This window comes from Stenella coeruleoalba (assembly GCF_951394435.1).
Source record: "Stenella coeruleoalba genome assembly, chromosome: 2".
In the NCBI taxonomy this organism is placed as follows: domain Eukaryota; kingdom Metazoa; phylum Chordata; class Mammalia; order Artiodactyla; family Delphinidae; genus Stenella; species Stenella coeruleoalba.
In genome coordinates this window covers 175567259-175594505 of record NC_137147.1, presented here as the reverse complement: position 1 = coordinate 175594505, position 27247 = coordinate 175567259, and the positions used below count along the sequence as shown (strand labels likewise).

Sequence of the window (27247 nt, the reverse complement as noted above, 5' to 3'; positions counted from 1 at the left end):
TATACCCAAGAGTGGAATTGCTGTGTCACACTGTAACTCTCCGTTTAACCATTTGTTGTGGGTGAGGATTCCACTTGTTTCCAGGGTTTGGAGAGTGGGGAAATGAGGAGAAAGGCACACCACGTTCTTGGGAAGTAGTTGTGTGTGTTGTATTCAGGAGGGCTTTGTTTAGCTGGGTCCCAATGATAACTTGTATGATTATTATTTTCTTCTTTTATTTTCTTTTTAGAAGGAAGAGATTGTTGTGACTCTCTTACCAGCTGGTCATTGCCCAGGATCAGTTATGTAAGGGGCTCATCTATTTTGCCCATTTATTTTGTGTAGATATGTATTATATTTGTGGAAATAAACTTGTAGGGTCTAGAAAATAACCTGTACAGGGAGGTTCGAGTCTTATGATGGCAATTCCTGTAATCTTTGCTTCCAAATTGAACTTGGGGGACTGAGGTGCAGGTCACGTTCGAAACGTGGCTTTCTTACAATGGAAGTCTTCAGTAGCAGTCTTTCCACTGGCTTTGCATTTTCCCATCACATGGATTTTTCTCTCCATGAGCAGGGATGATCTCAGTACACAGTGGAAGGTGCGGATGTATTTCAGAGGACATTTCTTGCAAACTCAGCGATATCTCCATCATGTTATTATTTCCCCCCTTTGGGAAGAGGTGCAGCTGAGTGCCTGGTGTGGTTTAGTGCTGTGGAAGTTCCATTATCATAGTGGCTGTGCTTGGCAGGCAACATGGGCTGTGGATTTAGTATATATTTGCTTTATTAGGATTTTGTCTGAGACTTAGAAGTCACTGAGGTCTGTACCCTTTTCAGGTTTTTATTTCAGGGCAACAATGGGACCGTCTTGTACACGGGAGACTTCAGATTGGCAAAAGGAGAAGCTGCCCGAATGGAGCTCCTGCACTCCGGGGGCAGGTACTCTGGGCTTTACGTAATTCTTGAATGTTAAGGCTGCACTGTTTTAAAGGTTTCATTGTTCTCCCCCCTCCCCCCAAATATAAGCCTTTGTTTCTATTAGAAATCTAACTCGATTATAATAATATTTGTAACAGTAAAGCAAACTTTTCCTCTTGAAACGAGGTAATGGTAACATTCCGTGTGCTGACTGCGGTAGTAGTTACGTGAATTGGTCACAAGTCACTGAACCACATATGCAAAATCTGTGTTATTTTGTTATATGGAAATCATTTCCTGACAAAGTTGTTAATAAAAAGAAAATTCCAAATGGACCATCCATTTGGATGTCTTAGATTTTCTCTCTCTAACGAAGAGTTTAGATTTTATCCATGTTTTATTTCCCATGAGGTGAGTCACACCCCTTGTTTCATTTTTGTTTTCAGAGTGAAGGACATCCAGAGTGTGTACTTAGACACGACTTTCTGCGATCCGAAATACTACCAAATTCCTAGTCGGGTACGTCTCCCTGGAGCACGGCCCGCATTTCTTAGAGGGAAGCTTGTGGGATTACAGATCGCATGGTGATTGTCTCCATTTGCGTGAATATCTGGGAATCCTGAGAATGGAACAGCGTTAACTGCCTTTGAACCTTCCTGCCCAGGAGGAGTGTCTGCACGGGATCCTGGAGCTGGTTCGCAGCTGGATCACGCGGAGTCCCTACCACGTAGTGTGGCTGAGCTGCAAGGCCGCCTACGGGTACGAGTATCTCTTCACCAACCTCAGCGAGGAGTTCGGAGTCCAGGTGCCTGACAGCTCTTTCTTTCCTCTTGGTCCTGTCCATCCTCCCAACTCTGCCTTTCCCCTCCTTCCCCCTTGCCCCCCAAAGCCCCCCCCCCCCGACTGGAAACCGTGACAGCCTTTGTCGTCTTTGTTTATTCGCTTCCTCTTGGGAGGAATTGACAGTGGGAAGAGCCCTTTGGTGAAAAGTCCCCTAAAGGAAGTAGTTTTTCAAAACTGTGGGTCATGAAATAAATTCAGTGTTTGTGACCAGCAATGAGAATAAAATTGAACTAGGAAATATCTGAGTGTATTGCTTACAGTCAGAATAAACATTGTCCTGTGAAAATTTATGTGGGGAATCAGACACGTACCTATCTAGATCTTCCTCGACTTAACCACAGGGCTACAGCCCAATAAATGCATCGTAAGTTGAAAATCTCATTGAGTCAAAATGTATTTAAATACCCCTGACCCACTGAACACCATAGCTTAGCCTCAGCTACCTTAAACCTGCTCAGACTTGAGGACACGGGGAGGGGGAAGGGGAAGCTGGGACGAAGTGAGAGAGTGGCATGGACATATATACACTACCAAATGTAAAGTAGATAGCCAGTGGGAAGCAGCCGCATAGCACAGGGAGATCAGCTCGGTGCTTTGTGATCACCTAGAGGGGTGGGATAGGGAGGGTGGGAGGGAGACGCAAGAGGGAGGGGATATGGGGATATATGTATACATAGAGCTGATTCACTTTGTTGTACAGCAGAAACTAACGTGACATTGTAACGTAATTATACTCCAATAAAGATGTAAAAAAGAAAAGCGCTCGCAACACTTGGATTAGCCTACAGTTGGGCAAAATCACGTAACGCAAAGCCTATCTTACAATAAAGTGGGGAGTGTCTCGGGTAATTTATCGAGTGCTGTAGTGAAAGTGAAAACCAGAAGGGTTGCCTGGGTCCAGAACGGTGGTCGGCGTGTGGACGGTGGCCGTTCACCCGCGGGATCGCGTGGCTCACTGGGGCGGCAGCTGGCTGCGGTGCTGACCAGCATCATGAGAGAGGATCGTACCGCCAGCTCAGGAAAAGATCGTAACTCAGAATCCGAAGTCCGTTTTCTACTGGATGCATGTTGGTCTCTCACCATCGCAAAGCCGAATAATCCTGGGTCGAGCATCTCAATTTGGGACCGTCTGTACATACATGCTGCGTATGCATCCTCGGTTGCCGTGGAAACATATTTCTTACCGGGGGTCATGGTCAGAAGTGTGTGAAGAACGCTGTCCTGAGGCACTGAGCCCCCTCCCCATGGACGATTCACATCAGGTCAGGCTGGGAGCCAGTGTTCAACCGTCCCTTCCAGGTGGCTCGATGCTGGGCTCTCGGGACCCCGGGCAGCCGGGTGAGCATGCCAAGTGCTTCCTGCAGCGCCCGCTTCCCATGAGAGGAGATGGAGTTTTGGTGGCGACTCTGGACAAAACGAAACGCTGGAACGAGTCGGACATTTAAATTCTACTTCATTCGTCAACTTTTACTGTCTATCCCCCAGCTAACAGACTTGTGCTAAGAACTTAGCACTTATATACAACGTAATTTAGTAAAACTGAAAAGATCTAGTGCTTCTGCATTTGCAATTTAAAAAATTCCTCCCTCCCTCCCTAAGCCCTTACTTCCTAAGCCCTTCTTTCCTTAATTTCTTCCTTCCTTAAGTTTTTGTGTCCAAATGTTTTTGGTGAAAAGCTGCCAATTCTCCATTTGGGGAAGGACTTGCTTTCGTTCTGAGATTGTCGTTCTTATGTTCTTTGGTGTTCAAATGGTCCTTTACCTTAAAATCACAGTGGTAATAGGTTGTATGTTGCACACATTTTACTATTTGCTTTTTTTTTTTCTCACGTCCTCTCTTGGCAAAATACAAAGGTAGCAACCACTTACCAGTCCCAAATTTGTTTTGTGAATTTTAGTGGTGTGTGAAATCGAAACGACTGGAAGCTCCTCCAGCTCTGAGGCCTCATAGGGAGAAACCCTGGGCTGAGGAGGGGTCCAGGGATGGAGGTGGGGGAAGAGAAGGCAGGCCTTAGGAAGGTGACCCCGGAAGCACCCCAGAGTGAGCCCTCTTTCAAGTCTCTTAATCCCTCTGTAGGGGTTAGAAACAATTCTAGAGAAGGAATTTTAAAAGGGAGAAGAGTGAGGTTTTTTCATTTAAAAATTTATTTATTTATTTATTTATGTCCATGCCGGGCGGCATGCGGGATCTTTGTTCCCCGACCAGGGATCGAACCTGCGCCCCCTTGCAGTGGAAGCGTGGAGTCTTAACGACTGGACCACCAGGGAAGGCCCTGGTGAGGTCTTTTGATAGAGGGACCTAAGAGATGATTTATGGCAACCTTTTCAAGCATCTTCATTTTTGTGAGGATGAAAGTTTCTCCCTGTCTCTGTACATCTCAGAATTTGCCTCTTTCATATCCTTCTTAGGCCAGAAAAGTCAATTCCTTGTTACTTCTTGTTACTGATTAGTAAACAGGTAGTGAGAGGAATAAGGATAAGTTACAGGATATCACAGGATAAGTAAGAAGTCATGCTCGGGTTCTTTTTTAATTTATTCATTTATTTTTGGATCTGTTGGGTCTTCGTTGCTGCGCGCGGGCTTCCTCTAGTTACGGCGAGCGGGAGCTGCTCTTTGTTGCAGTGCACAGGTTTCTCATTGCGGTGGTTTCTCTTGTTGCAGAGCACAGGCTCTAGGTGCGCGGGCTTCAGTAGTTGCAGTACGCAGGCTCAGTAGTTGTGGCTCACGGGCTCTAGGTGCGCGGGCTTCAGTAGTTGTGGCGCACGGGCTTAGTTGCTCCGCGGCATGTGGCATCTTCCAGGACCAGGGCTCGAGCCTGTGTCCCCTGCATTGGCAGGCGGATTCTTAACCACTGCGCCACCAGGGAAGTCTCATGCTCGGGTTCTTGCTATAGCTGTCTTGGTATTAATTACCACAGCGATTTAACATTATTCTAAAGTGTTTCGTTATTCAGACTTCAAAATGAGCATACTTTTTTGAGGAGTGCTATTTCATTATCCTTGTATTAATCTAAGTATTTGCTATTTACTCAAAACTACCCAGAAAACGATTCAAGTAAAACCGACATGTGGGTTTTAACAATTTAAAACATATTCGCTTTAAAATTCTAAAGGTGGCTGAGGTTTGTTTTGTTTTGTTTTGCTTTTTTGCATCTGCCCTCCTCCTTTTCATCCAATAAAAAGGTGTGTGGAAAGGGAGAACCTGGGTCTCCACTTCCTCGTCCCACTGGCCTCCCTCTCCCCCAGCTGCCCGTATGCAGCGTGTTGTGTGTGTCTTCATGAGCAAGTGATTCATTTGTTTAGTATTTTATTTTATTTATTTTTTGTTTGTGCCTCATGGCTTGCGGGATCTTAGTTCCCTGACCAGGGATCAAACCCGGGCCCCGGCCGTGGAAGTGCCAAGTCCTAACCACTGGACCGCCAGGGAATCCCATGAGCAAGTGATTCTTGATTGTTCTCTGCAGTACACCCCATATTTAGAATAAAGCTTGACATAGAGCAGGTGCACAATAAATATGAATCGAATGACTCTTGATGGATCGATCCAATGAAATCCACCAGCCGAGTCGCCAGACTTTTCATTACCACCCACAACGGGTGGTAACGCAGACTGCTGGAAATGGGATCTCAGCGTCCTGCGTTGAAATAGCTGAAAACTAGGCTTCGAGGAAGAAGAAAGACTTAGTTTTAACTGGATGATTTGCCCTTGCCTAATTACCCTTGAACACTTTATTTACAGGAAATACAGTTCCAATAATGTGCTTTATTTGTGTTGTTTTCCTCAGGTTCACGTGAATAAACTAGACATGTTTCGAAACATGCCTGACATTCTTCATCATCTCACAACAGACCGTGACACTCAGATCCATGCGTGTCGGCATCCAAAGGTATGTGGTGAAGTGTTTCTCTTACTGTTTGTGTGATCCATGAAAAACAGAATTTTAGGTCCAGAAGGAATCTCAAATTCCATTTTGTTGGCTCTTCAATTTACAAACGTAAAAACTGAGGCTGAGATCGTGTTCGTAGATCAAGGTCATGCAACTACACATCACTGTATTCCATTACCGTAAACTTCCTAATTAGGAAACAGACACAGATATTCAGTACTTTTAATTTATTTTACATCTTTATTGGAGTATAATTGCTTTACAATGGTATGTTAGTTTCTGCTTTATAACAAAGTGAATCAGTTATACATATACATATGTTCCCATATCTCTTCCCTCTTGCGTCTCCCTCCCTCCCACCCTCCCTATCCCACCCCTCTAGGTGGTCACAAAGCACCGAGCTGATCTCCCTGTGCTATGTACCTGCTTCCCACTAGCTATCTATTTTACGTTTGGTAGTGTATATATGTCCATGCCATTCTCTTGCTTTGTCACAGCTTACCCTTCCCCCCTCCCCATATCCTCAAGTCCATTCTCTAGTAGGTCTGTGTTTTTATTCCTGTTTTACCCCTAGGTTCTTCATGACATTTTTTTTTCTTAAATTCCATATACATGTGTTAGCATACGGTATTTGTCTTTCTCTTTCTGACTTACTTCACTCTGTATGACAGACTCTAGGTCCATCCACCTCATTACAAATAGCTCAATTTCGTTTCTTTTTATTGCTGAGTAATATTCCATTGTATATATGTGCCACATCTTCTTTATCCATTCATCCGATAATGGACACTTAGGTTGTTTCCATCTCCGGGCTATTGTAAATAGAGCTGCAATGAACATTTTGGTACATGACTCTTTTTGAATTATGGTTTTCTCAGGGTATATGCCCAGTAGTGGGATTGCTGGGTCATATGGTAGTTCTATTTGTAGTTTTTTAAGGAACCTCCATACTGTTCTCCATAGTGGCTGTACCAATTCACATTCCCACCAGCAGTGCAAGAGTGTTCCCTTTTCTCCACACCCTCTCCAGCATTTATTGTTTCTAGATTTTTTGATGATGGCCATTCTGACTGGTGTGAGATGATATCTCATTGTAGTTTTGATTGGCATTTCTCTAATGATTAATGATGTTGAGCATTCTTTCATATGTTTGTTGGCAGTCTGTATATCTTCTTTGGAGGAATGTCTATTTAGGTCTTCTGCCCATTTTTGGATTGGGTTGTTTGTTTTTTTGTTATTGAGCTGCATGAGCTGCTTATAAATTTTGGAGATTAATCCTTTTTCAGTTGCTTCATTTGCAAATATTTTCTCCCATTCTGAGGGTTGTCTTTTGGTCTTGTTTATGGTTTCCTTTGCTGTGCAAAAGCTTTGACGTTTCATTAGGTCCCATTTGTTTATTTTTGTTTTTATTTCCATTACTCTAGGAGGTGGGTCAAAAAGGATCTTGCTGTGATATATGTCATAGAGTGTTCTGCCTATGTTTTCCTCTAAGAGTTTGATAGTTTCTAGCCTTACATTTAGGTCTTTAATCCATTTTGCGCTTATTTTTGTGTATGGTGTTAGGGAGTGATCTAATCTCATACTTTTACATGTACCTGTCCAGTTTTCCCAGCACCACTTATTCAAGAGGCTGTCCTTTCTCCACTGTACATTCCTGCCTCCTTTATCAAAGATAAGGTGACCATATGTGTGTGGGATTATCTCTGGGCTTTCTATCCTGTTCCATTGATCTATATTTCTGTTTTTGTGCCAGTACCATACTGTCTTGATTACTGTAGCTTTGTGGTATAGTCTGAAGTCAGGGAGCCTGATTCCTCCAGCTCCGTTTTTCTTTCTCAAAATTGCTTTGCCTATTCGGGGTCTTTTGTGTTTCCATACAAATTGTGAAATTTTTTGTTCTAGTTCTGTGAAGAATGCCAGTGGTAGTTTGATAGGGATTGCATTGAATCTGTAGATTGCTTTGGGTAGTAGAGTCATTTTCACAATGTTGATTCTTCCAATCCAAGAACATGGCATATCTCTCCATCTATTTGTATCATCTTTAATTTCTTTCATCAGTGTCTTATAATTTTCTGCATACAGGTCTTTTGTCTCCTTAGGTAGGTTTATTCCTAGATATTTTATTCTTTTTGTTGCAGTGGTAAATGGGAGTGTTTTCTTGATTTCACTTTCAGATTTTTCATCATTAGTGTATAGGAATGCCAGAGATTTCTGTGCATTAATTTTGTATCCTGCTACTTTACCAAATTCATTGATGACCTCTAGTAGTCTTCTGGTAGCATCTTGAGGATTCTCTATGTATAGTATCATGTCATCTGTAAACAGTGACAGCTTTACTTCTTCTTTTCCAATTTGGATTCCTTTTATTTACTTTTCTTCTCTGATTGCTGTGGCTAAATCTTCCAAAACTATGTTGAATAAGAGTGGTGCGAGTGGGCAGCCTTGTCTTGTTCCTGATCTTAGTGGAAATACTTTCAGTTTTTCACCATTGAGGATGATGTTGGCTGTGGGTTTGCCATATATGGCCTTTATTATGTTGAGGAAAGTTCCCTCTATGCCTACTTTCTGGAGGGTTTTTATCATAAATGGGTGTTGAATTTTGTTGAAAGCTTTTTCTGCATCTATTGAGATGATCATATGGTTTTTCTCCTTCAGTTTGTTAATATGGTGTATCACGTTGATTGATTTGCGTATATTGAAGAATCCTTGCATTCCTGCAATAAACCCCACTTGATCATGGTGTATGATCCATTTAATGTGCTGTTGGATTCTGTTTGCTAGTATTTTGTTGAGGATTTTTGCATCTATGTTCATCAGTGATATTGGCCTGTAGTTTTCTTTCTTTGTGACATCCTTGTCTGGTTTTGGTATCAGGGTGATGGTGGCCTTGTAGAATGAGTTTGGGAGTGTTCCTCCCTCTGCTATATTTTGGAAGAGTTTGAGAAGGATAGGTGCTACCTCTTCTCCAAAAGTTTGGTAGAATTCTCCTGTGAAGCCATCTGGTCCTGGGCTTTTGTTTGTTGGAAGATTTTTAATCACAGTTTCAATTTCCATGCTTGTGATTGGTCTATTCATATTTTCTATTTCTTCCTGATTCAGTCTTGGCAGGTTGTGCATTTCTAAGAATTTGTCCATTTCTTCCAGGTTGTCCATTTTATTGGCATAGAGTTGCTTGTAGTAATCTCTCATGATCTTTTGTATTTCTGTAATGTCAGTTGTTACTTCTCCTTTTTCATTTCTAATTCTATTGATTTGAGTCTTCTCCCTTTTTTTCTTGATGAGTCTGGCTAATGGTTTATCAATTTTCCTTATCTTCTCAAAGAACCAGCTTTTAGTTTTATTGATCTTTGCTATCGTTTCCTTCATTTCTTTTTCATTTATTTCTGATCTGATTTTTATGATTTCTTTCCTTCTGCTAACTTTGGGGGTTTTTGTTCTTCTTTCTCTAATTGCTTTAGGTGCAAGGTTAGGTTGTTTATTCGAGATGTTTGCTGTTTCTTAAGGTAGGATTGTATTGCTATAAACTTCCCTCTTAGAACTGCTTTTGCTTCATCCCATAGGTTTTGGGTCATCATGTCTCCACTGTCATTTGTTTCTAGGTATTTTTTAATTTCCTGTTTGATTTCTTCAGTGATCACTTCGTTATTAAGGAGTGTATTGTTTAGCCTCCATGTGTTTCTATTTTTTACAGATCTTTTCCTGTAATTGATATCTAGTCTCATAGCGTTGTGGTCAGAAAAGATACTTGATACAATTTCAATTTTCTTAAATTTACCAAGGCTTGATTTGTGACCCAAGATATGATCTATTCTGGAGAATTTTCCATGAGCACTTGAGAAAAATGTGTATTCTGTTGTTTTTGGATGGAATGTCCTGTAAATATCAATTAAGTTCATCTTGTTTAATGTATCATTTAAAGCTTGTGTTTCCTTATTTATTTTCATTTTGGATGATCTGTCCATTGGTGAAAGTGGGGGTGTTAAAGTCCCCTACTATGAATGTGTTACTGTCGATTTCCCCTTTTATGGCTGTTAGTATTTGCCTTATGTATTGAGGTGCTCCTATGTTGGGTGCATAAATATTTACAATTGTTATATCTTCTTCTTGGATCGATCCCTTGATCATTATGTAGTGTCCTTCTTTGTCTCTTCTAATAGTCTTTATTTTAAAGTCTATTTTGTCTGATATGAGAATTGCTACTCCAGCTTTCTTTTGGTTTCCATTTGCATGGAATATCTTTTTCCATCCCCTTACTTCAGTCTGTATGTGTCTCTAGGTCTGAAGTGGGTCTCTTGTAGACAGCATATATATGGGTCTAGTTTTTGTATCCATTCAGCCAATCTGTGTCTTTTGGTGGGAGCATTTAGTCCATTTACATTTAAGGTAATTATCGATATGTATGTTCCTATTCCCATTTTCTTAATTGTTTTGGGATCGTTATTGTAGATCTTTATCTTCTCTTGTGTTTCTTGCCTAGAGAAGTTCCTTTAGCGTTTGTTGTAAAGCTGGTTTGTTGGTGCTGAACTCTCTCAGCTTTTGCTTGTCTGTAAAGGTTTTGATTTCTCCATCAAATCTGAATGAGATCCTTGCCGGGTAGAGTAATCTTGGTTGCAGGTTTTTCTCCTTCATCACTTTAAATATGTCTTGCCAGTCCCTTCTGGCTTGCAGAGTTTCTGCTGAAAGATCAGCTGTTAACCTTATGGGGATTCCCTTGTGTGTTATTTGTTGTTTTTCCCTTGCTGCTTTTAACATGTTTTCTTCGTATTTAATTTTTGACAGTTTGATTAATATGTGTCTTGGCGTATTTCTCCTTGGATTTATCCTGTATGGGACTCTCTGTGCTTCCTGGACTTGATTAACTATTTCTTTTCCCATATTAGGGAAGTTTTCAACTCTAATCTCTTCAAATATTCTCTCAGTCCCTTTCTTTTTCTCTTCTTCTCTGGAACCCCTATAATTCGAATGTTGGTGCATTTAATGTTGTTCCAGAGGCCTCTGAGACTGTCCTCAGTTCTTTTCATTCTTTTTTCTTTATTCTGCTCTGCAGTAGTTATTTCCACTATTTTATCTTCCAGGTCACTTATCTGTTCTTCTGCCTCAGTTATTCTGCTATTGATCCATCTAGAGTATTTTTAATTTCATTTATTGTGTTGTTCATCATTGCTTGTTTCATCTTTAGTTTTTCTAGGTCCTTGTTAAATGTTTCTTGCATTTTCTCTATTCTATTTTCAAGATTTTGGATCATCTTTACTATCATTATTCTGAATTCTTTTTCAGGTAGACTGCCTATTTCCTCTTCATTTGTTAGGTCTGGTGGGTTTTTATCTTGCTCCTTCATCTGCTGTGTGTTTTTCTGTCTTCTCATTTTGCTTATCTTACTGTGTTTGGGGTCTCCTTTTTTGCAGGCTGCAGCTTTGTAGTTCCTGTTGTTTTTGGTGTCTGTCCCCAGTAGCTAAAGTTGGTTCAGTGGGTTGTGTAGGCTTCCTGGTGGAGGGGACTAGTGGCTGTGTTCTGGTGGATGAGGCTGGATCTTGTCTTTCTGGTGGGCAGGTGCACGTCTGGTGGTGTGTTTTGGGGTGTCTGTGGACTTATTATGATTTTAGGCAGCCTCTCTGCTAATGGGTGGGGTTGTGTTCCTGTCTTGCTAGTTGTTTGGCATAGTGTGTCCAGCACTGTAGCTTGCTGGTCGTTGAGTGGAGCTGGGTGCTAGTGTTGAGATGGAGATCTCTGGGAGATTTTCGCCATTTGATGTTATGTGGTGCTGGGAGGTCTCTTGTGCACCAGTATTCTGAAGTTGGCTCTCCCACCTCAGAGGCACAGCACTGACTCCTGGCTGCAGCACCAAGAGCCTTTCATCCCCATGGCTCAGAATAAAAGGGGAAAGAAAGAAAGAGAGAGAGAGAGAGAGAGAGAGAGAGGGAGGGAGGGAGGGAGGGAGGAAGGAAGGAAGGAGATAAAATAATATAATATAAAGATAAAATAAAATACAGTTATTAAAAGAAAAAATAATTATTAAGAAAAAAAATTTTTTTAAAGAAAAAAAAAACATGGACGGATAGAACCCAAGGACAAATGTTGGGAGCAAAGCTATACAGACAAAATCTCACACAGAAGCATACACATACACACTCACAAAAAGAGGAAAAGGGGGAAAAAATCATAAATCTTGCTCTCGAAGCCCACCTCCTCAATTTGGGATGATTCGTTTTCTATTCAGGTATTCCACAGATGCAGGTACATCAAATTGATTGTGGAGCTTTAATCCACTGCTTCTGAGGCTGCTGGGAGAGATTTCCCTTTCTCTTCTTTGTTCTCACAGCTCCGGGGTTCAGGTTTGGATTTGGCCCCGCCTCTGCGTGTAGGTCACAGGAGGGCGTCTGTTCTTCGCTCAGACAGGACGGGGTTAAAGGAGCAGCTGCTTCGGGGGCTCTGGCTCACTCAGGCCGGGGGGAGGGAGGAGCACGGAGGCAGGGCGAGCCTGCGGCGGCGGCAGAGGCCGGCGTGACATTGCACCAGCCTGAGGCGTGCCGTGCGTTCTCCCGGGGGAGTTTTCCCTGGATCCCGGGACCCTGGCAGTGGCGGGCTGCACAGGCTCCCCAGAATGGGGGTGTGGAGAGTGACCTGTGCTCGCACACAGGCTTCCTGGTGGCGGCAGCAGCAGCCTTAGTGTCTCATGCCCGTCTCTGGGGTCCGCGCTGTTAGCCGTGGCTCGCGCCCGTCTCTGGAGCTCCTTTAAGCAGCGCTCTTAATCCCCTCTCCTCGCGCACCAGGAAACAAAGAGGGAAGAAAAAGTCTCTTGCCTCTTCGGCAGCTCCAGACTTTTCCCGGACTCCCTCCCGGCTAGCCGTGGTGCACTAACCCCCTGTAGGCTGTGTTCACGCCCCCAACCCCAGTCCTCTCCCTGCGCTCGGACCGGACTGAAGCCCGAGCCTCAGCTCCCAGCCCCGCCCGCCCCGGCGGGGGAGCAGACAAGCCTCTCGGGCTGGTGAGTGCCGATTGGCACTGATCCTCTGTGCGGGAATCTCTCCGCTTTGCCCCCACACCCCCGTTGCTGCGCTCTCCTCCGCGGCTCCGAAGCTTCCCCCCTCCGCCACCCGCAGTCTCCGCCCGCAAAGGGGCTCCTAGTGTATGGAAACCTTCCCTCCTTCATGGCTCCCTCCCACTGGTGCAGGTCCTATCCCTATCCTTTTGTCTCTGTTTATTCTTTTGCCCTACCCAAGTACGTGGGGGGTTTCTTGCCTTTTGGGAGGTTTGAGGTCTCCTGCCAGCGTTCAGTAGGTGTTCTGTAGGAGTTGTTCCCGTGTAGATGTATTTCTGGTGTATCTCTATTACAAAGGGTAGGTTTTTTGGGTTCTTTTTTCTGTTCCATTTCCTGAGACACAATGGGTCTTCAGCTGTGGCATGAGGATCACAGGGTTTGGTGTCCTTTCTTTCTTGGCTTAAGGCTTTTGTTCCTGCTAGTGTTGAAGGGTCTCCTGCAGAGGTGGTGGGGGGTGGGGGCTGTGGCTCACCGTGGGGCAAGGACACTGGCAGCAGAAGTTGTGGGAAGTACCCCTTGGCATGAGCCCTCCCAGAGTCTCAGTACTTTTAATTATTAATGAAATATATTTATACAATTGATACGTGTTTATTTGTAATGACATATGTAATGAACAGTTTATTTGTAAGGAAATTAGTAACATGTTAGAGCTTATAATTTAAGAAAACAATCACAACCCGTTGTGATTTACTTTTTAAAAAAATAAATTTATTTATTTATTTATGTTTGGCTGCCTTAGGTCTTCGTTTCTGTGCAGGCTTTCTCTAGTTGCGGCGAGTGGGGGACTTCTCTTCCTTGCGAGGCGCAGGCTTCTCATTGCAGTGGCTTCTCTTGTTGCGGAGCACAGGCTCTAGGTGTGCGGGCTTCAGTAGTTGTGGCACGTGGGCTCAGTAGTTGTGGCTCGCAGGCTCCAGAGCACAGGCTCAGTATTTGTGGCTCACAGGCTTAGTTGTTCCGCGGCATGTGGGATCTTCCCGGACCAGGGCTTGAACCTGTGTCCCCTGCATTGGCAGGCGGATTCTCAACCACTGCGCCACCAGGAAAGCCCGTGATTTACTTCTGAGACTCATGACACGTGCGCATTTATAAACTTTATTTTCCTTCTCCTCATTTGAGATAAATGTCTAGATATAACTTTGCTTTGAATTTTGAAACAGTTACATGTATTGCTGGTCCAATTTCAAATGAATGTTTTTAGTGTCTTTGAAACTCACTGGTAATTGGTTTTCTGATGCCACCATAGAACTCCCTTCTCTTATTACCTGCCAGGTGTTAAATTTTAAATTGGCCTTTAACATTTCCATTTTAATTTATATTGTCATTCAATGTCACTGCTACTAATTAGTCATCTTACATGTAGGGGTATGTGTGATTCTAATTGTTCTCTAAATCTTTAGTCTTAGCATTCATATGCTGAGTAATTTTTATTTTAGTAAACAGTGCATTTATACATTTAGATAATCATTGTAACAGTAATATTAGGGCTTCCCTGGTGGCGCAGTGGTTGGGAATCCGCCTGCCAATGCAGGGGACACGGGTTCGAGCCCTGGTCCAGGAAGATCTCACATGCCGTGGAGCACCTAAACCCGTGCGCCACAACTACTGAGCCCATGCGCCCCAACTATTGAGGCTTGCATGCCTAGAGCCCATGCTCTGCAACGAGAGGCCGCCGCAATGAGAAGCCCGTGCACCGCAACGAAGAGTAGCCCCCGCTTGACGCAACTGGAGAAAGCCCACGCACAGCAACAAAGGCCCAACACTGCCAAAAATAAAAATAAATAAAATAAATAAATTAAAAAATAAACAGTGATATTAGCTCCATCAGCCAAAATCCTAAAGTAAAGTTGCTCAGCACTAAAGTAAAGCAAAATTTAAAAACAACAACAACAAAAAACGATTCTTATCCATAGCATGGAAGATTCTATTTCAGACCACTGCAGGAGAGCTACTAGGTAAGAAATTACTTTTGATGATTGGTCAGCTGCATACTATAACTTGCATCATGAATTTATTTCATCATTCTGTTTGTATATGTACACATACACATGCAATGAATTAATGGATGGATAAAAACAATGTAGATACAAAGTAGAAACTGTTTTGTCCTTTTTCTTTTGGACTTGTAGTCTTTGCCCCTACCATGCCCTGTAAATATTTTAATTGGCAGATTTCTTTTTGGTCTAAATTTTCTCACAAACCACAAAGTAGCTTAACTCACCCCCTGTCATTTCCCACATGGCTACTCGCCTTGAAATACTACTTCTAGCAGCTTAAGGTATGTGTCTCAGGTCACATAGCCTTAAAAATATTCAACAGAGCAGCCTGCACAGCCCTGGAGCACTCATCCACAGCCTCGTGAGAAACAGCACCAAAAGTGCTCCAGTGATGTTTGATTTGGATGGAGTGTTCATGGTTTTGAAGGATTCCTATCTAAATGTAGTGTCTTTGGGAAAATAGTCGCATTGGTTTTCAACCTTTTAAAAACACATGTTACTTTCTTCTCCAACTTTATTTTGATAAATTTTAAAGCAGGACTTCCCTGGTGGCGCAGTGGTTGAGAGTGCACCTGCCGATGCAGGGGACATGGGTTCGTGACCCGGTCCGGGAGGATCCCACATGCCGCGGAGTGGCTGGGCCCGTGAGCCATGGCCGCTGAGCCTGCGCGTCTGGAGCCTGTGCTCCGCAACGGGAGAGGCCACGACAGTGAGAGGCCCGCATGCCACAAAAAAAAAAAAAAAAAAATTTAAAGCAGTAAATTTGTTAGACTAGTACAAAGAACACCATGTACTCTTTTATTTTAAATTGAAGTGTAGTTGATGTACAATGTTATATGTTACAGTTGTACAATGTAGTGATTCAGTTTTTAAAGGTTGTATTCCATTTATAGCTACTATAAAATATTGGCTCTATTGCGTGTGTTGTACCATATATCCTTGTAGCTCATTTTAAACCTAAGAGTTTGTACCTCTTAGTCCCATGCCCTTATTTGCCCCTCCCCCTTCCCTCTCCCCACTGATAACCACTAGTTTATTCTCTATATCTGTGAGTTTTGTTATATTCACTAGTTTGTTGTATTTTTTAGATTCTACATATATCATACAGTATTTGTCTTTCTCTGTCTGACTTATTTCACTTAGCATAATACCCTACAAGTCCATCCATGTTGTTGCAGATGGCAAAATTTTATTCTTTTTTATGGCTGAGTAGTAGTTCATTGTATATATTTTTATACACCACATCTTCTTTATTCATTCATTTGTTGATGGACACTTAAGTTGATTCCATATCTTGGCAGTTGTAAATAATGCTGCTATGAACATTGGGGTGCATGTATCTTTTCAAATTAGTGTTTTTGGTTTTTTTTCTGGATATATACCCGGGTGTGGAATCACTGGGTCATACAAACACCGCGTCTTCTTCCTCTGGCTTCCCGTGTGTTAACACCATCACGTCTGCTCCCTGACGTACTCTGTGTCTGTCTCTGTGTAACTAGCACCCCCATCCCCCAATCCACTTGAGAGTCAGTTGCAGATGCCATGACACTTTGCCATAAACAAGGACGTTCTCCTGCACGACCACAGTACAGTTCCCACACTCAGGAAGTTTAGCATTGATACGACCCTACTGGATGTGATGGAGTCCATATTCAAATTTCCCTATTTGTCCCGATCATGTCCTTTATGGCTTGTGGAGGGAAGAGCAGGGCCTCCTGTTCTTAATACAGTCATCCAGGATTTTATTAAGAATCATCTTTTGCATTTGCTCAGGCCTCTTCAGTTTCTTTTCATGTAGATCAAGTCTCAAACCTTTTGCTTTTCTTTCATCACACTGACATATTTGAAGAGTTCAGGTCAGTTGTTTTGTGGAACATTCCTCAATTTGGGCTTACCTGTTTCCTCATGTCTATATATATATATTTTTTTCATGTGTGAAAACCCATCTACATTTGTTTTTGAGGCCCTGCCTACAAACAGATTTGTTGAAAATATTAAACTGCTTTACTATATTTTTAAAATCTTTTTTAGGCAGAGGAATATTTTCAGTGGAATAAGTTACCCTGTGGCGTTACCTCCAAAAATAGAATTCCACTCCACACAATCAGCATTAAGCCATCCACTATGTGGTTTGGAGAAAGAGCCAGAAAAACCAATGTCATTGTGAGGTAAGCAAGGAGTGTCTTTCGAGAGAAACCTTGCCTTGAGGTAAATCGATAGTTGAAATGCAATCTAGCCTAAGCCTAAGAAGAGGATATATTATAATTGTAGAAAATAACTTCTGAAATTTAAACTCTATTTAAACTAAAGAGATGCGGCTTTCAAAGCTGTCTATTGGCTAATACCATTAGCCAGTATTGCCTGGGGTCTACTTGAGTTAGACAGATGAGAGGGTTAGAGACAGGGCCTCTTGCCTGGCAGAGAGTTAGGAACTGACGTTGTATGAAGTAGAAGCCTTTGGTGGAGTAGAGGAGTCCCATACTGATCACCACGTTTTAGCAAATTTCCTTAACGTTGGCCATTCAGAATGTCTACAAAAATTTACATTTCTGGAAAGAGTTCCCCCTTGTCCCAGGAAGAAATTCTTTTTGGTAAGGTGATTTCATACTGCAGGAGCCTGAATAAGAAGACTTGAAATTTAGAACTTAGCTTAGTTTTGATAAGTGACCTTTAATTTTGTGTTTTCATCTCACTTTAGGACTGGAGCGAGTTCGTACAGAGCCTGCTTTTCTTTTCACTCCTCCTACAGTGAGGTAAGAGGACCTCATATACTCCCCTTTGTGGCTTCTGCGGGCATCTCTTTTTCTACCGCTTAAGACAGGTTGTGGCTTTTCCTAAAGAAATTTAGGGAAGACATCTCAGTGGATGAGCTGTGTTACTAAGTCTAAAGGAAATTGCTATCATCACTTGTTTTCAGCCTAAACATTGAAGAAAACATATGATTAAGGTTTTCTTTCCAACTTGCTTTCTAAATGTATTTTAAATTCCCCACTTCAGTTCTGTTCATGTGTTGTAAAAAATCGTAAATCTGACTGTTTAGCACTTGGAACTGTATTCAGTGTCTTGTGATGACCTATAATGGAAAAGAATCTGAAGCTGTACACCTGAAACTAACACAATATTGTAAATCAACTATAGTTTAATAAATAAAATTAAAAAGCAAACAAGCAAAACATAAAAAGCTTCCCCAAGGAAGTAATAGTTAAGAAGATAAAAGAAGATACTCCAACATTATACAAGCCAGGGAATATGGCCAGTATTCTATAATAACTATATGTGGAGTATAACCTTTCAAAGTTGTAAATCACTGCATTGTGTACCTGTAACTTACATATAATATTGTACATCAACTATACTTCAGTAAGAAAAAAAGAAGATTGAAAAAAAAATAATCGTAAATCTTATTTGAAGGAGTACTACAGATAAAATCTCATTATTGGTAGCCTTAGGGTACTGTGCAGATTCTTGGCCTCTTCCAAAATTTGATTGTACTGAAAAGCCGTTTAAAAAATTGTCCTGAATATTCAGCAATGAGGAAGAACAAAGGTGACTGAGGTGTAGACCCTGTCCTTAGGACATAGTATAGTAGAATTATTCAGTTGAAGAGGGCTTAAAATGGTATTGTTATGGTACTTTTTTTTTTGCCTGTGCCACACGAAATGCGGGATCTTAGTTCCCCGACCAGGGACCGAACCCGTGACCCCTGCAGTGGAAGCTGAGAGTCCTAACCACTGGACCGCCAGGAAAGTCCCCGTTATGGTACTTTTTATATAGGAAATTGACATACTAGAATGGGAACCTGACATATGTAATTTATTTGCAGAATCCTCATGCATTTCCAAAGTAAATGCTAGCATCTTACAAGTGCAGGGATTCAGTAATTTCATGTATTGGAGAAAAAGCAATATAAAAGCTGGCTTTTTATGACACTTTAAGTCATACATAATTTTAGTTTTGCCTCTTCTGCACTTAACGCATTTCCCTGATAGTGATTATTTTTGTATTGGGGGTACATGGATATAGCTCTGCAGCAGTGAGCATGGGCATGGTGATGATTTGAACAGGTGGATTCTTGCAGAGCTCCAGGTAGCAGCATTTTTTAAAAATTTTTTATTGAAGTATGGTTGGTTTACAATGTTGTTAGTTTCTGGTGTACAGTAAAGTGACTCAGTTATTTATATATATAAATATATATATTTATCTACATTCTTTTTCAGATTCTTTTCCCTTATAGGTTATTACAAAATATTGAATATAGTTCCCTGTGCCATACAGTAGGTCCTTGTTGTTTATCTATTTTATATATAGTAGTGTGTGTATCTGTTAATCCCAAACTCCTAACTTTTCCCTCCCCTGCCCCCTTTCCCCTTGGTAACCATAAGTCTGTTTTCTATGTCTGTAAATAAGTTCATTTGTATCACTTTTTAGATTTCACATATAAGTGATATAATACTTGGCTTTTTCTGACTTTCTTCACTTAGTATGATAATCTCTGGGTCCGCCCATGTTGCTGCAAATGGCATTATTTCATTCTTTTTTATGGCTGAGTAATATCCCATTGTATATATGTACCACATCTTCTTTATCCATTCGTCTGTTGATGGACACTTAGGTTGCTTCCATGTCTTGGCGATTGTAAATTGTGCTGCTATGAACATTGGGGTCAGGTAGCAGCATTCTTTTCAAGTCAGCCAGAAAACTGTAAATGATTATTTGGTATCAAAGTACCCCAGTGACATCTCTCTTCAGTAGCTGGGCTTAGCTTCCAGGTGCAAATGGATTATTTGAGAGTAGCCTGGAAGTAATTCATCTGGATGGTATAATCCAGTTAACGTTTTCTTTATCAGTTTATCCTGACTTTTACGTTGTTGTCAAAGCCCCTTCCTGGTGATCTGTCCTGGGCTAGGCATCTAGCCCAGCATCGCTGTTGCTCAACCTTCCTCTTACCCCTCAGCATCCTTTTCTGTCTCAGCCACAGGGAGGGCCTCTAATTGGGGAAAACTTTTCAGTCAAAACTGCTCTTATTTCTCTTCTTCAGTATAGTTAGCAGCCAAGTTGGGAAGCACAGCCTTCCTGGGATTCTATAAAGTTAGCTCCCAATGGGGAGGCATCTCCCTGCTGCTTGGGTAGAGGGGTGGAGCGGCTGACCTGCTTCCTCTCTTCCCTCTCTCCTCGGATGACAGCAGTTATCCTGCTTGTGGCGGGGTTACCCTGAGCTCTGGTTACTCACCTTCTCTCACTGTGTCCAGTGAGAAGAGAGAGGCTTTCCGGAAAACTGCTTTAATTAATACGCCTATATCCTGTGTATAGAACACGCTGAACTATATTTAAAAATGTAAATAGTAGGGGGCATTCCCCAGCGGTCCAGTAGTTAGAACTCCGCGCATCCACTGCAGGGGGCACGGGTTCCATCCCTGGTCAGGGAAGGAAGATCCCGCATGCCGCATGGCGAGACCCAAAAAAAAAGGAAAACAAATGTGAATAGATTTAAAGATCATTTCTTTTTTTTTTTTTTTCCCCCAAGTACGGTTGATCCTCATTATTTGCGGATTCCTCATTTACAAATCTGCCTGCTCACTGACATTTGTTTGAATCCCCACATCAGCGCGAGTGGCGCTCTGTGGTCATTTGCAGACGTGCACGGCAGGGCCGCAAAAGATTTGAGTCGTCCGACACGCACATTCCCGACTCAGGTCGCACATGGTGGCCTGCCTTCTTGTTTCAGCTCCCGGGCTGTAAACGAGTGTCCTCTTTGCCGTCTCTTTACTGCTGCGTTTTCCATATTTGTGTGCTTTTTGGGGGTGATTTTGCCGTTTGAAACAGCCTCCAAGTGTAGCGCTGAAGTGCTCTCAAGTGTTCCTAAGCTCCAGGAAGGCCGAGATGTGCCCTGCTGAGGCGGTGCCTGTGTCGGGTAAGTTCTCTACAGGCGTGAGCTGCAGCGCCACTGGCTATGAGCTCAGTGTTCATGGATCAACAGTGTATTCTACGGACGATATCTTTAAAGAGAAGCACACATAAAAGAAGGTTGTGTACTTGATCGGTTGACAAAGCGCTGTGACTGGAGGTTCAGGGAAACACTGTATTTATTTCCCCCAGGAACAGTGGTCTACTGTCTGCAGTGGCTTATGGAGTGGAACTACTGCACTGAACCAGAACGGACTGTGTTAATGGGTAGTTTTAAGGCAGGCATCTGAAGAAAGGGCATCGGTGTGGACCAGTGGGAGAGGATGCCCTCTCCTGGGTACCTCTTGTCTCCTTGTGGCCACTTCATCTCTGAGTAGATAGGGGCCATTTCTGGTGTGGGTCTGACCAGACTCTCTTCATTCTTATTCCCTTCAAAAGCCTCAGATTTCTACCAGCCTCAACTCTGGATTGATTATGCAAATCATATAGGTTGTGGGCAAGGTAAATAATGGCTTCTTTTTGCATGCCTACTCTGAAAGTACAAAGGAAATTGTTTATGAGAAGTATCCAAAGAATGTATCTGTTCCTGTCTTTCCCCTTTGTCTTAAGGTTCCCATTTTATTTGAATATAGAGTTATTAATAATTCCTGGGTTCCCTACCTCTTTTGACTTGGTGCTTTATTTGAAAAAGTTGGGTGCTAACAACTACTTTGTGTCTCTGTCTCCCCATTTGCAGAAGGGAATAAAAATCTTTGTGTTGTCATTACCAACTTTGTAATAGACAGTTTTATTGAATGTTCAACTATGTGCCAGGTACCAGGGCTAAGCACTTTACCCACATTATCTCATTTATACTTTTAGATGAAGACTCTAAGACTCAGAGACGTTAGGTAACTTAACCGAGACCACAAGCTCACCAAGATCTAATAAGTGGCAAAGCAGAAGCTCTTCTGGGTTGTTAGAGGTGTTTTGAGGAATAGTGACAGAAGCCCTCCTGTTTAGCATTCTGAGCTTTGCAGAAAATCAAGGTATTCACGATGTTTTGGCATGTCCTTGTTTAGATTAGAATAAACCCTGAGAACAAATCAAGCAATCTCAAAGATGTGGTTCCCCTTGGTATTGCTAACGATTATGTCGGAGGAAAGAAATGCAACTCTAAGACCTTGTTTCCTTGTGCGTCTTAAATACTCAGATGAATCCTCACTTCCTTGAAGGGGATTGGTTAACTACGGGTGAGTGACCCTAGATAAGGGAACTAATGTCATCTGAAGAAACGGAGCCTCTGCATCCCATTCATCAGTGATCCTCACTCCTTACTGGAGAACAGAATCACCTGAAGAACGTCCAAACCTACTGACCTCCAGGCCCCATCATAGCTCAGTTAGGGGACTTTTGGGGTTGGGTCTGTCTTCTCCTAGGAGGTCCCCAGGTGCTCCCCACGTGCAGCTGGCATTGGGACCAGAGTCTTGAGAGACTTCTACTTCTCTTTCCCCGCATCCCTTTATCTGCTGCTCTAACGCTGGGGCTCTTCACCATAGAGATAACTGATGCATTTTATTTTCCTTCTTCCAGATTAAAGATTTCTTGAGCTACATCTATCCTGTGAATGTATATCCAAATGTCATCCCGTTAGGCACAACTATGGGTAAAGTTCAGGAAATGTGAGTAGTTACTACTTGTGGGACTTGTGTTTTTGGGCGGGATGGATCCAGAGAATAGTTTTGGGCCGGAAACCAGGGGCAAGGATGTAAAATGGGTGTGGCTGTAAATATGGTACTGGTTGGGAGTACATGGGCTTTCCTCACGTGAGTGTGTTAACATAAAATCCTAAACGCTTCTGGGAATCTGGCATAAGGAAGCCATTGCGATACTGAATTCCCTGAATGCCAGAACGTGTTCCTCTATTGCTTAATAGGTTATTAGAATAGGACCTGCTTTTCTGCAGCGTAAGAACAAAGATAAAAGTTTTGCTTTCCCCCCAATCCTACAATTAGATGAATATCTACCAGGTTGTTTTAAGTGCTTGTATTTACCACTTTATTATACTGAATTTTTAAAAAAAATAAATTTATTTATTTTTGTGGTACACGGGCCTCTCACTGTTGTGGCCTTTCCCGTTGCGGAGCATAGGCTCCGGACACACAGGCTCAGCGGCCGTGGCTCACGGGCCCAGCCGCTCCGCGGCATGTGGGATCTTCCCAGACCAGGGCACGAACCCATGTCCCCTGCATTGGCAGGCGGACTCTCAACCACTGCGCCACCAGGGAAGCCCCTAATTTTATTTATTTTTGGCTTTGTTGGGTGTTCGTTGCTGCACGCGCGCAGGCTTTCTCTAGTTGCGGCAAGAGGGAGCTACTCTGTCGCTGGGTGTGGGCTTCTCATTGTGGTGGCTTCTTTTTTGCGGAGCACAGGCTGTAGGCGCGCGGGCGTCAGTTGTGGCACGCGGGCTCAGTAGTTGTGGCTCACAGGCTGTAGAGCGCAGGCTCAGTAGTTGTGGCACACAGGCTTAGTTGCTCCGCGGCATGTGGGATCTTCCTGGACCAGGGCTCGTACCGTGCCCCCTGCATTGGCAGGTGGATTCTTAACCACTGTGCCACCAGGGAAGTCCCTGAAGTAATTTTTAATTATTAAACAATGCTTTTCAGTTTTGAAAAGTAGTGGTATGGTTTCCCCCATAGTTAGGTTTTTATAATCTCTAAAAGTGATGCTTACATTCCAGCAACTTCCCAACAGGAAAAATAAAATATTCGTATTCATTTCAGCTTAAAGCCTTTATGCCGATCTTCCCAAAGTACTGAGCCGAAGTATAAACCACTTGGAAAACTGAAGAGAGCAAGAACAATCCACCTAGACTCAGGTAAGAAGAATGACCTGCGTCCCAGGTGTGGGTTTCCCTGCAAGACCGCTTTTCAGGGTGCTCTGGTCTGTGAAAGCTGTCTTTTTTACTTTCTTCATGATGTCTTTGGAAGTGTAAAATTTAAAATTTTTGATGAAGTCCAATTTAATTTCTTTTATAGCTTGTGCTTTTTTTGCTTTTGGTGTCATATCTAAGAAACTGTTGCTTAACCCAAGGTAATGAAGATTTACTCTCATATTTTATCATTTCTGGGTAGTTTTGACTTTTTTCCTTATTATATAGGGTATTTTCCCACCTTTGTACACGTCTGTGGTAATTTTTTGAATGCCGTGACTATATGATGGTATATTTAATCTGTCGTACATGTTAGGTTATTTTGAACTTTTCACTTTTATAAATATTGTGATGAGCGACATTATATGTAAGTCTGTTTCACAGCTCTCATTATTGGGTTAAATTGTAGAAATTATGGTGCCTGATACATACATATTGCCCAATTGTTTTCCGGTAGCTTATACCAGTTTATACAGACATCAGCAGTACACGATGGTGGAAAGTACCTATGAATTATGACATTTGTCTTTTTTTATTAGGTTTAGGTGTGTTATCAGTTTGTGTAAATGTTAAGGATTTCAACACTTTACTGTGTTTTCTGTTATATGCCTTCCCATTTTCATAGAGAGAAATTTCAAAATTTTATATTGTCATAACAAAGAATACATAATGTCAGAATAAACTTCTAATAGTATAGAAACTTTACTTTTTTTTCCAGATACATACAGGTGAGTTAATGTGAAAATGTTTTGACAGATTATTTTTACAGTTGAAACATACCATGATACTGGTATAGTCACTGATCCAGAAGAACATGAAACTGTCCAACTTAGAGGTGATACAAAAAAGTTCCACAGAAAGGTAACTGGCACATTAGTGGAGGAGCTATAACAAATTAATCCGTGGCTCAAAATGAAGCCATAATTTGGAGACCAGGGTGACTCCGAGTATAGACCCTAGACATCTTAGTCACCTTAAGTCCTTTAGAAAAGAAGATAAATAGCTGTTTGTTTAAACAACTGTAGTTGTAATACAGAACACTGGACTTCGGTCTCCTGACTGCGCACCGTCACACATCTTCTCCGGGCCTCCCTCCTCACTGGTAAAATGGGAGCTGGATGACGGTTTCTATTCCCCCTCCGCCTCCATTTAAAAGCAGCTTTTAAAAATGCAGTTTTAAGCTACATCCTTTATCAGTGGGAAAATAGTTAACTTATAATTACCTGCTTCGTAACACGAGGTTCTGCACTAGAACATAAGCTGCCCTCTACAGTAAGTAGCCTCATGAGCATTTTATTTCCTTCTTCGAGGTTAGGTTAGGTGCCATTAGGGCGCAGGAAAGTATCTGTCTTCCCCCAGTTCCATGCCATGTCATTTTAATTTATGTAAATTTCATCCTCCACGTAAGGTCCTCATTTTCAGAATGTAAGTGGACGAGGCTCACTCCAGGCTAGTGCAGCATGCTTAAGACAGTAAAATGACACTAGATGTGGCTTATTAAGTGTCTTGGTTAAAGCTGACTCGATCTGTGTGTCCCCCAGTGTCTCTCATGGCCTGTGCTCTTGGCATAGGGCTGCATAACAATCACCAGAGACTGGGTGGCTACTTCTCACAGTTCTGGTGGCTGTTGGGATGTCCAAGCCCAAGGTGCTGGCAGATGTGGTTCCTGGTAGGGGCCCACTTCCTGGCTCTCAGCCACCTTCTCACTGTGCACTCACATGGCCTTTCCTCTGTGCATGGGCGTGGAGAAGGTGAGAAATCTGCTTCCTCTTCTCACAGGGACACTAAAATCCCATCACACGGGTCCCCCCCCCCCCCATGAGCTAATTATCATCTAAAGGCCCCACCTTCACATACCACCATCACACTGTAGTCAGAAATTCAAATTATGAATTTTGGGAGGACACAGACATTCAGCCTATATAACATGCATAAAGTAGGTATCAGAAAATGTTCACAGAAGGAAAATGTTAGGAAAAAATTGTCTCTGTTAGGTCAATCAGCCAACTCCTTGAGCATCTACTATCTGCAGAGCACAGCGAGTTTGCAAACGTCTCTCTTAGTCTGGGTGGTTCAAAAACCTAGCTGATATACAGAATCGGCTGTAGAACTTAACTTTAAAAGTAAATTATTCCTACTTTCAGGGACTCAGTAGGTGTGAAATGAAATGTAGAAAGCTGTTTTATTTAAAAAGCTCTCCAGAGGAGAACCACTGATTAAGGCTCTGTGGCCTTATTTGGGGAGCACAGATCTTTAGTCTCAACGCACAGTCTGGCTTTATGACAAGTTGAAGGCTGGTAGATAAATTGTTCAGAATAGCCCAAGAATATAGGGCCTTTTAACTTCTCTTGGAAGAAGAGTGAACACCCACTAATTGCAATTCCATGAATTAAAAAATGTAGCTAAGAGCTACAAATTGGATTTTTAATTAGAAGCACAAATTGGTTCCTTTTGCATTGTGTTACCTACACACCTGTTCTGTTTATCCCACAGAGGAGGACGATGACAGTGACCTCTTTGATGATCCTCTGCCAGTACCTTTAAGGCACAAGATTCCAAACCAGCCAACTCTTCACCCTGAGGTATTTCCCACAACTGCGATATCACAAAACCAGCCTGAAAAACAGAGAGAAAGCACAGGATGCTTCAGAGCAGAGAGTATGCCAACTTTTCTTTGGGCAGACTTTATAGATTGTGAGGAATCCAACAGTGAAAGTGAAGAATCAGAAATCCCAGCTTCAGCTCAAGGAGACATGGGTCCTGTCCCACAGCTCCAGAAGAAGGCTGACGGGGAAGTACCACAGTGGGAAGTATTCTTTAAAAGAAGTGCTGACCTCACTGATGACTGTTTGGAAAACCTCCCGTCCTCCACAGAGGCAGGGGGCTCTCAGTCTCCGAAGCTTTTCAGTGACTCCTCTGATGGGGACTCAACTCACATCTCTTCCCAGACGTCTTCCCAGTCAACACACATATCAGAACAAGGAAGTCAAGGCTGGGACAGCCAGTCTGACACTGTTCTGTTATCTTCCCAAGAGAGAAATGGGGGTATGACCTCCTCGAGCAGACGCGTCTATAGGCCAGGAATCAACGACAATACTCTTGCCCCTCAGATCGAACAAAATGTACTTTGCCCAAAGGACACATATTCTGATTTGAAAAGCAGAGATCAAGATGTAAGTATAGCCTCTAGTGTTGGAGAAACAACTACTCTAAGCAGCGGGAAGCACATGCCTCAGGAGAAAAGGCCACTAAACCTTAGCAGCAGCGCAGATTCACAAAGCTCCTCTGATTTTGAAATTCCCGCCACTCCAGAAGCCGAGCTACCTACACGAGAGCATTTACAACATTTCTATGAGAAGTTGGCAACAGGGGAGAGGATAGTAGTTGAAAAAAGAAAACGCTCACTTCATTCTAGAGCAACCACTAAAAAACCTATACCAAGAGATAACAGTCAAAATCCTAACAGATAAATTAAAATGGAATACTTAAAAATGTTCCTATAACCTAAAAGGTGGCAGTAAAGGGGAAACGGAGGACCAAAAAATAGAGGGAAAACACAGGAAACAAGATATGGGAGAACTAAATCCAAACCTATCAATAATTACATCAAAACAGGAAAAACCATAAACCAACTATATACTGTCTATAGGAAGCTGACTTCAAAAGACTTGGGTAGGTTTACCAGTGAAAGGATGGAAACCTTTACCATGTAAACATTACTTAAAAGAAAGATGGAGTGGCTATGTTACTAGTGATAAAGCATCCAGTTC

The 27247-nt window shown here is 42.4% G+C and overlaps 1 protein-coding gene across 1 annotated transcript in view; it reads left to right on the top strand.

Moving 5' to 3' along the window:
- Positions 1 to 27179, top strand: part of DCLRE1C (DNA cross-link repair 1C) — a 49367-nt gene extending 22188 nt beyond the window's left edge. Inside the window, exons 5-14 of the mRNA XM_079914928.1 lie at positions 230 to 285; positions 820 to 921; positions 1347 to 1419; positions 1565 to 1705; positions 5528 to 5629; positions 16694 to 16830; positions 17361 to 17415; positions 22139 to 22227; positions 23329 to 23423; positions 25971 to 27179. Of these exons, the coding sequence (XP_079771054.1) occupies positions 230 to 285; positions 820 to 921; positions 1347 to 1419; positions 1565 to 1705; positions 5528 to 5629; positions 16694 to 16830; positions 17361 to 17415; positions 22139 to 22227; positions 23329 to 23423; positions 25971 to 26947 (1827 nt within the window). The 3' untranslated portion in view covers positions 26948 to 27179. The remainder of the gene's footprint in view (positions 1 to 229; positions 286 to 819; positions 922 to 1346; positions 1420 to 1564; positions 1706 to 5527; positions 5630 to 16693; positions 16831 to 17360; positions 17416 to 22138; positions 22228 to 23328; positions 23424 to 25970) is intronic.
- The last annotated feature ends 68 nt before the right edge of the window (positions 27180 to 27247 follow it).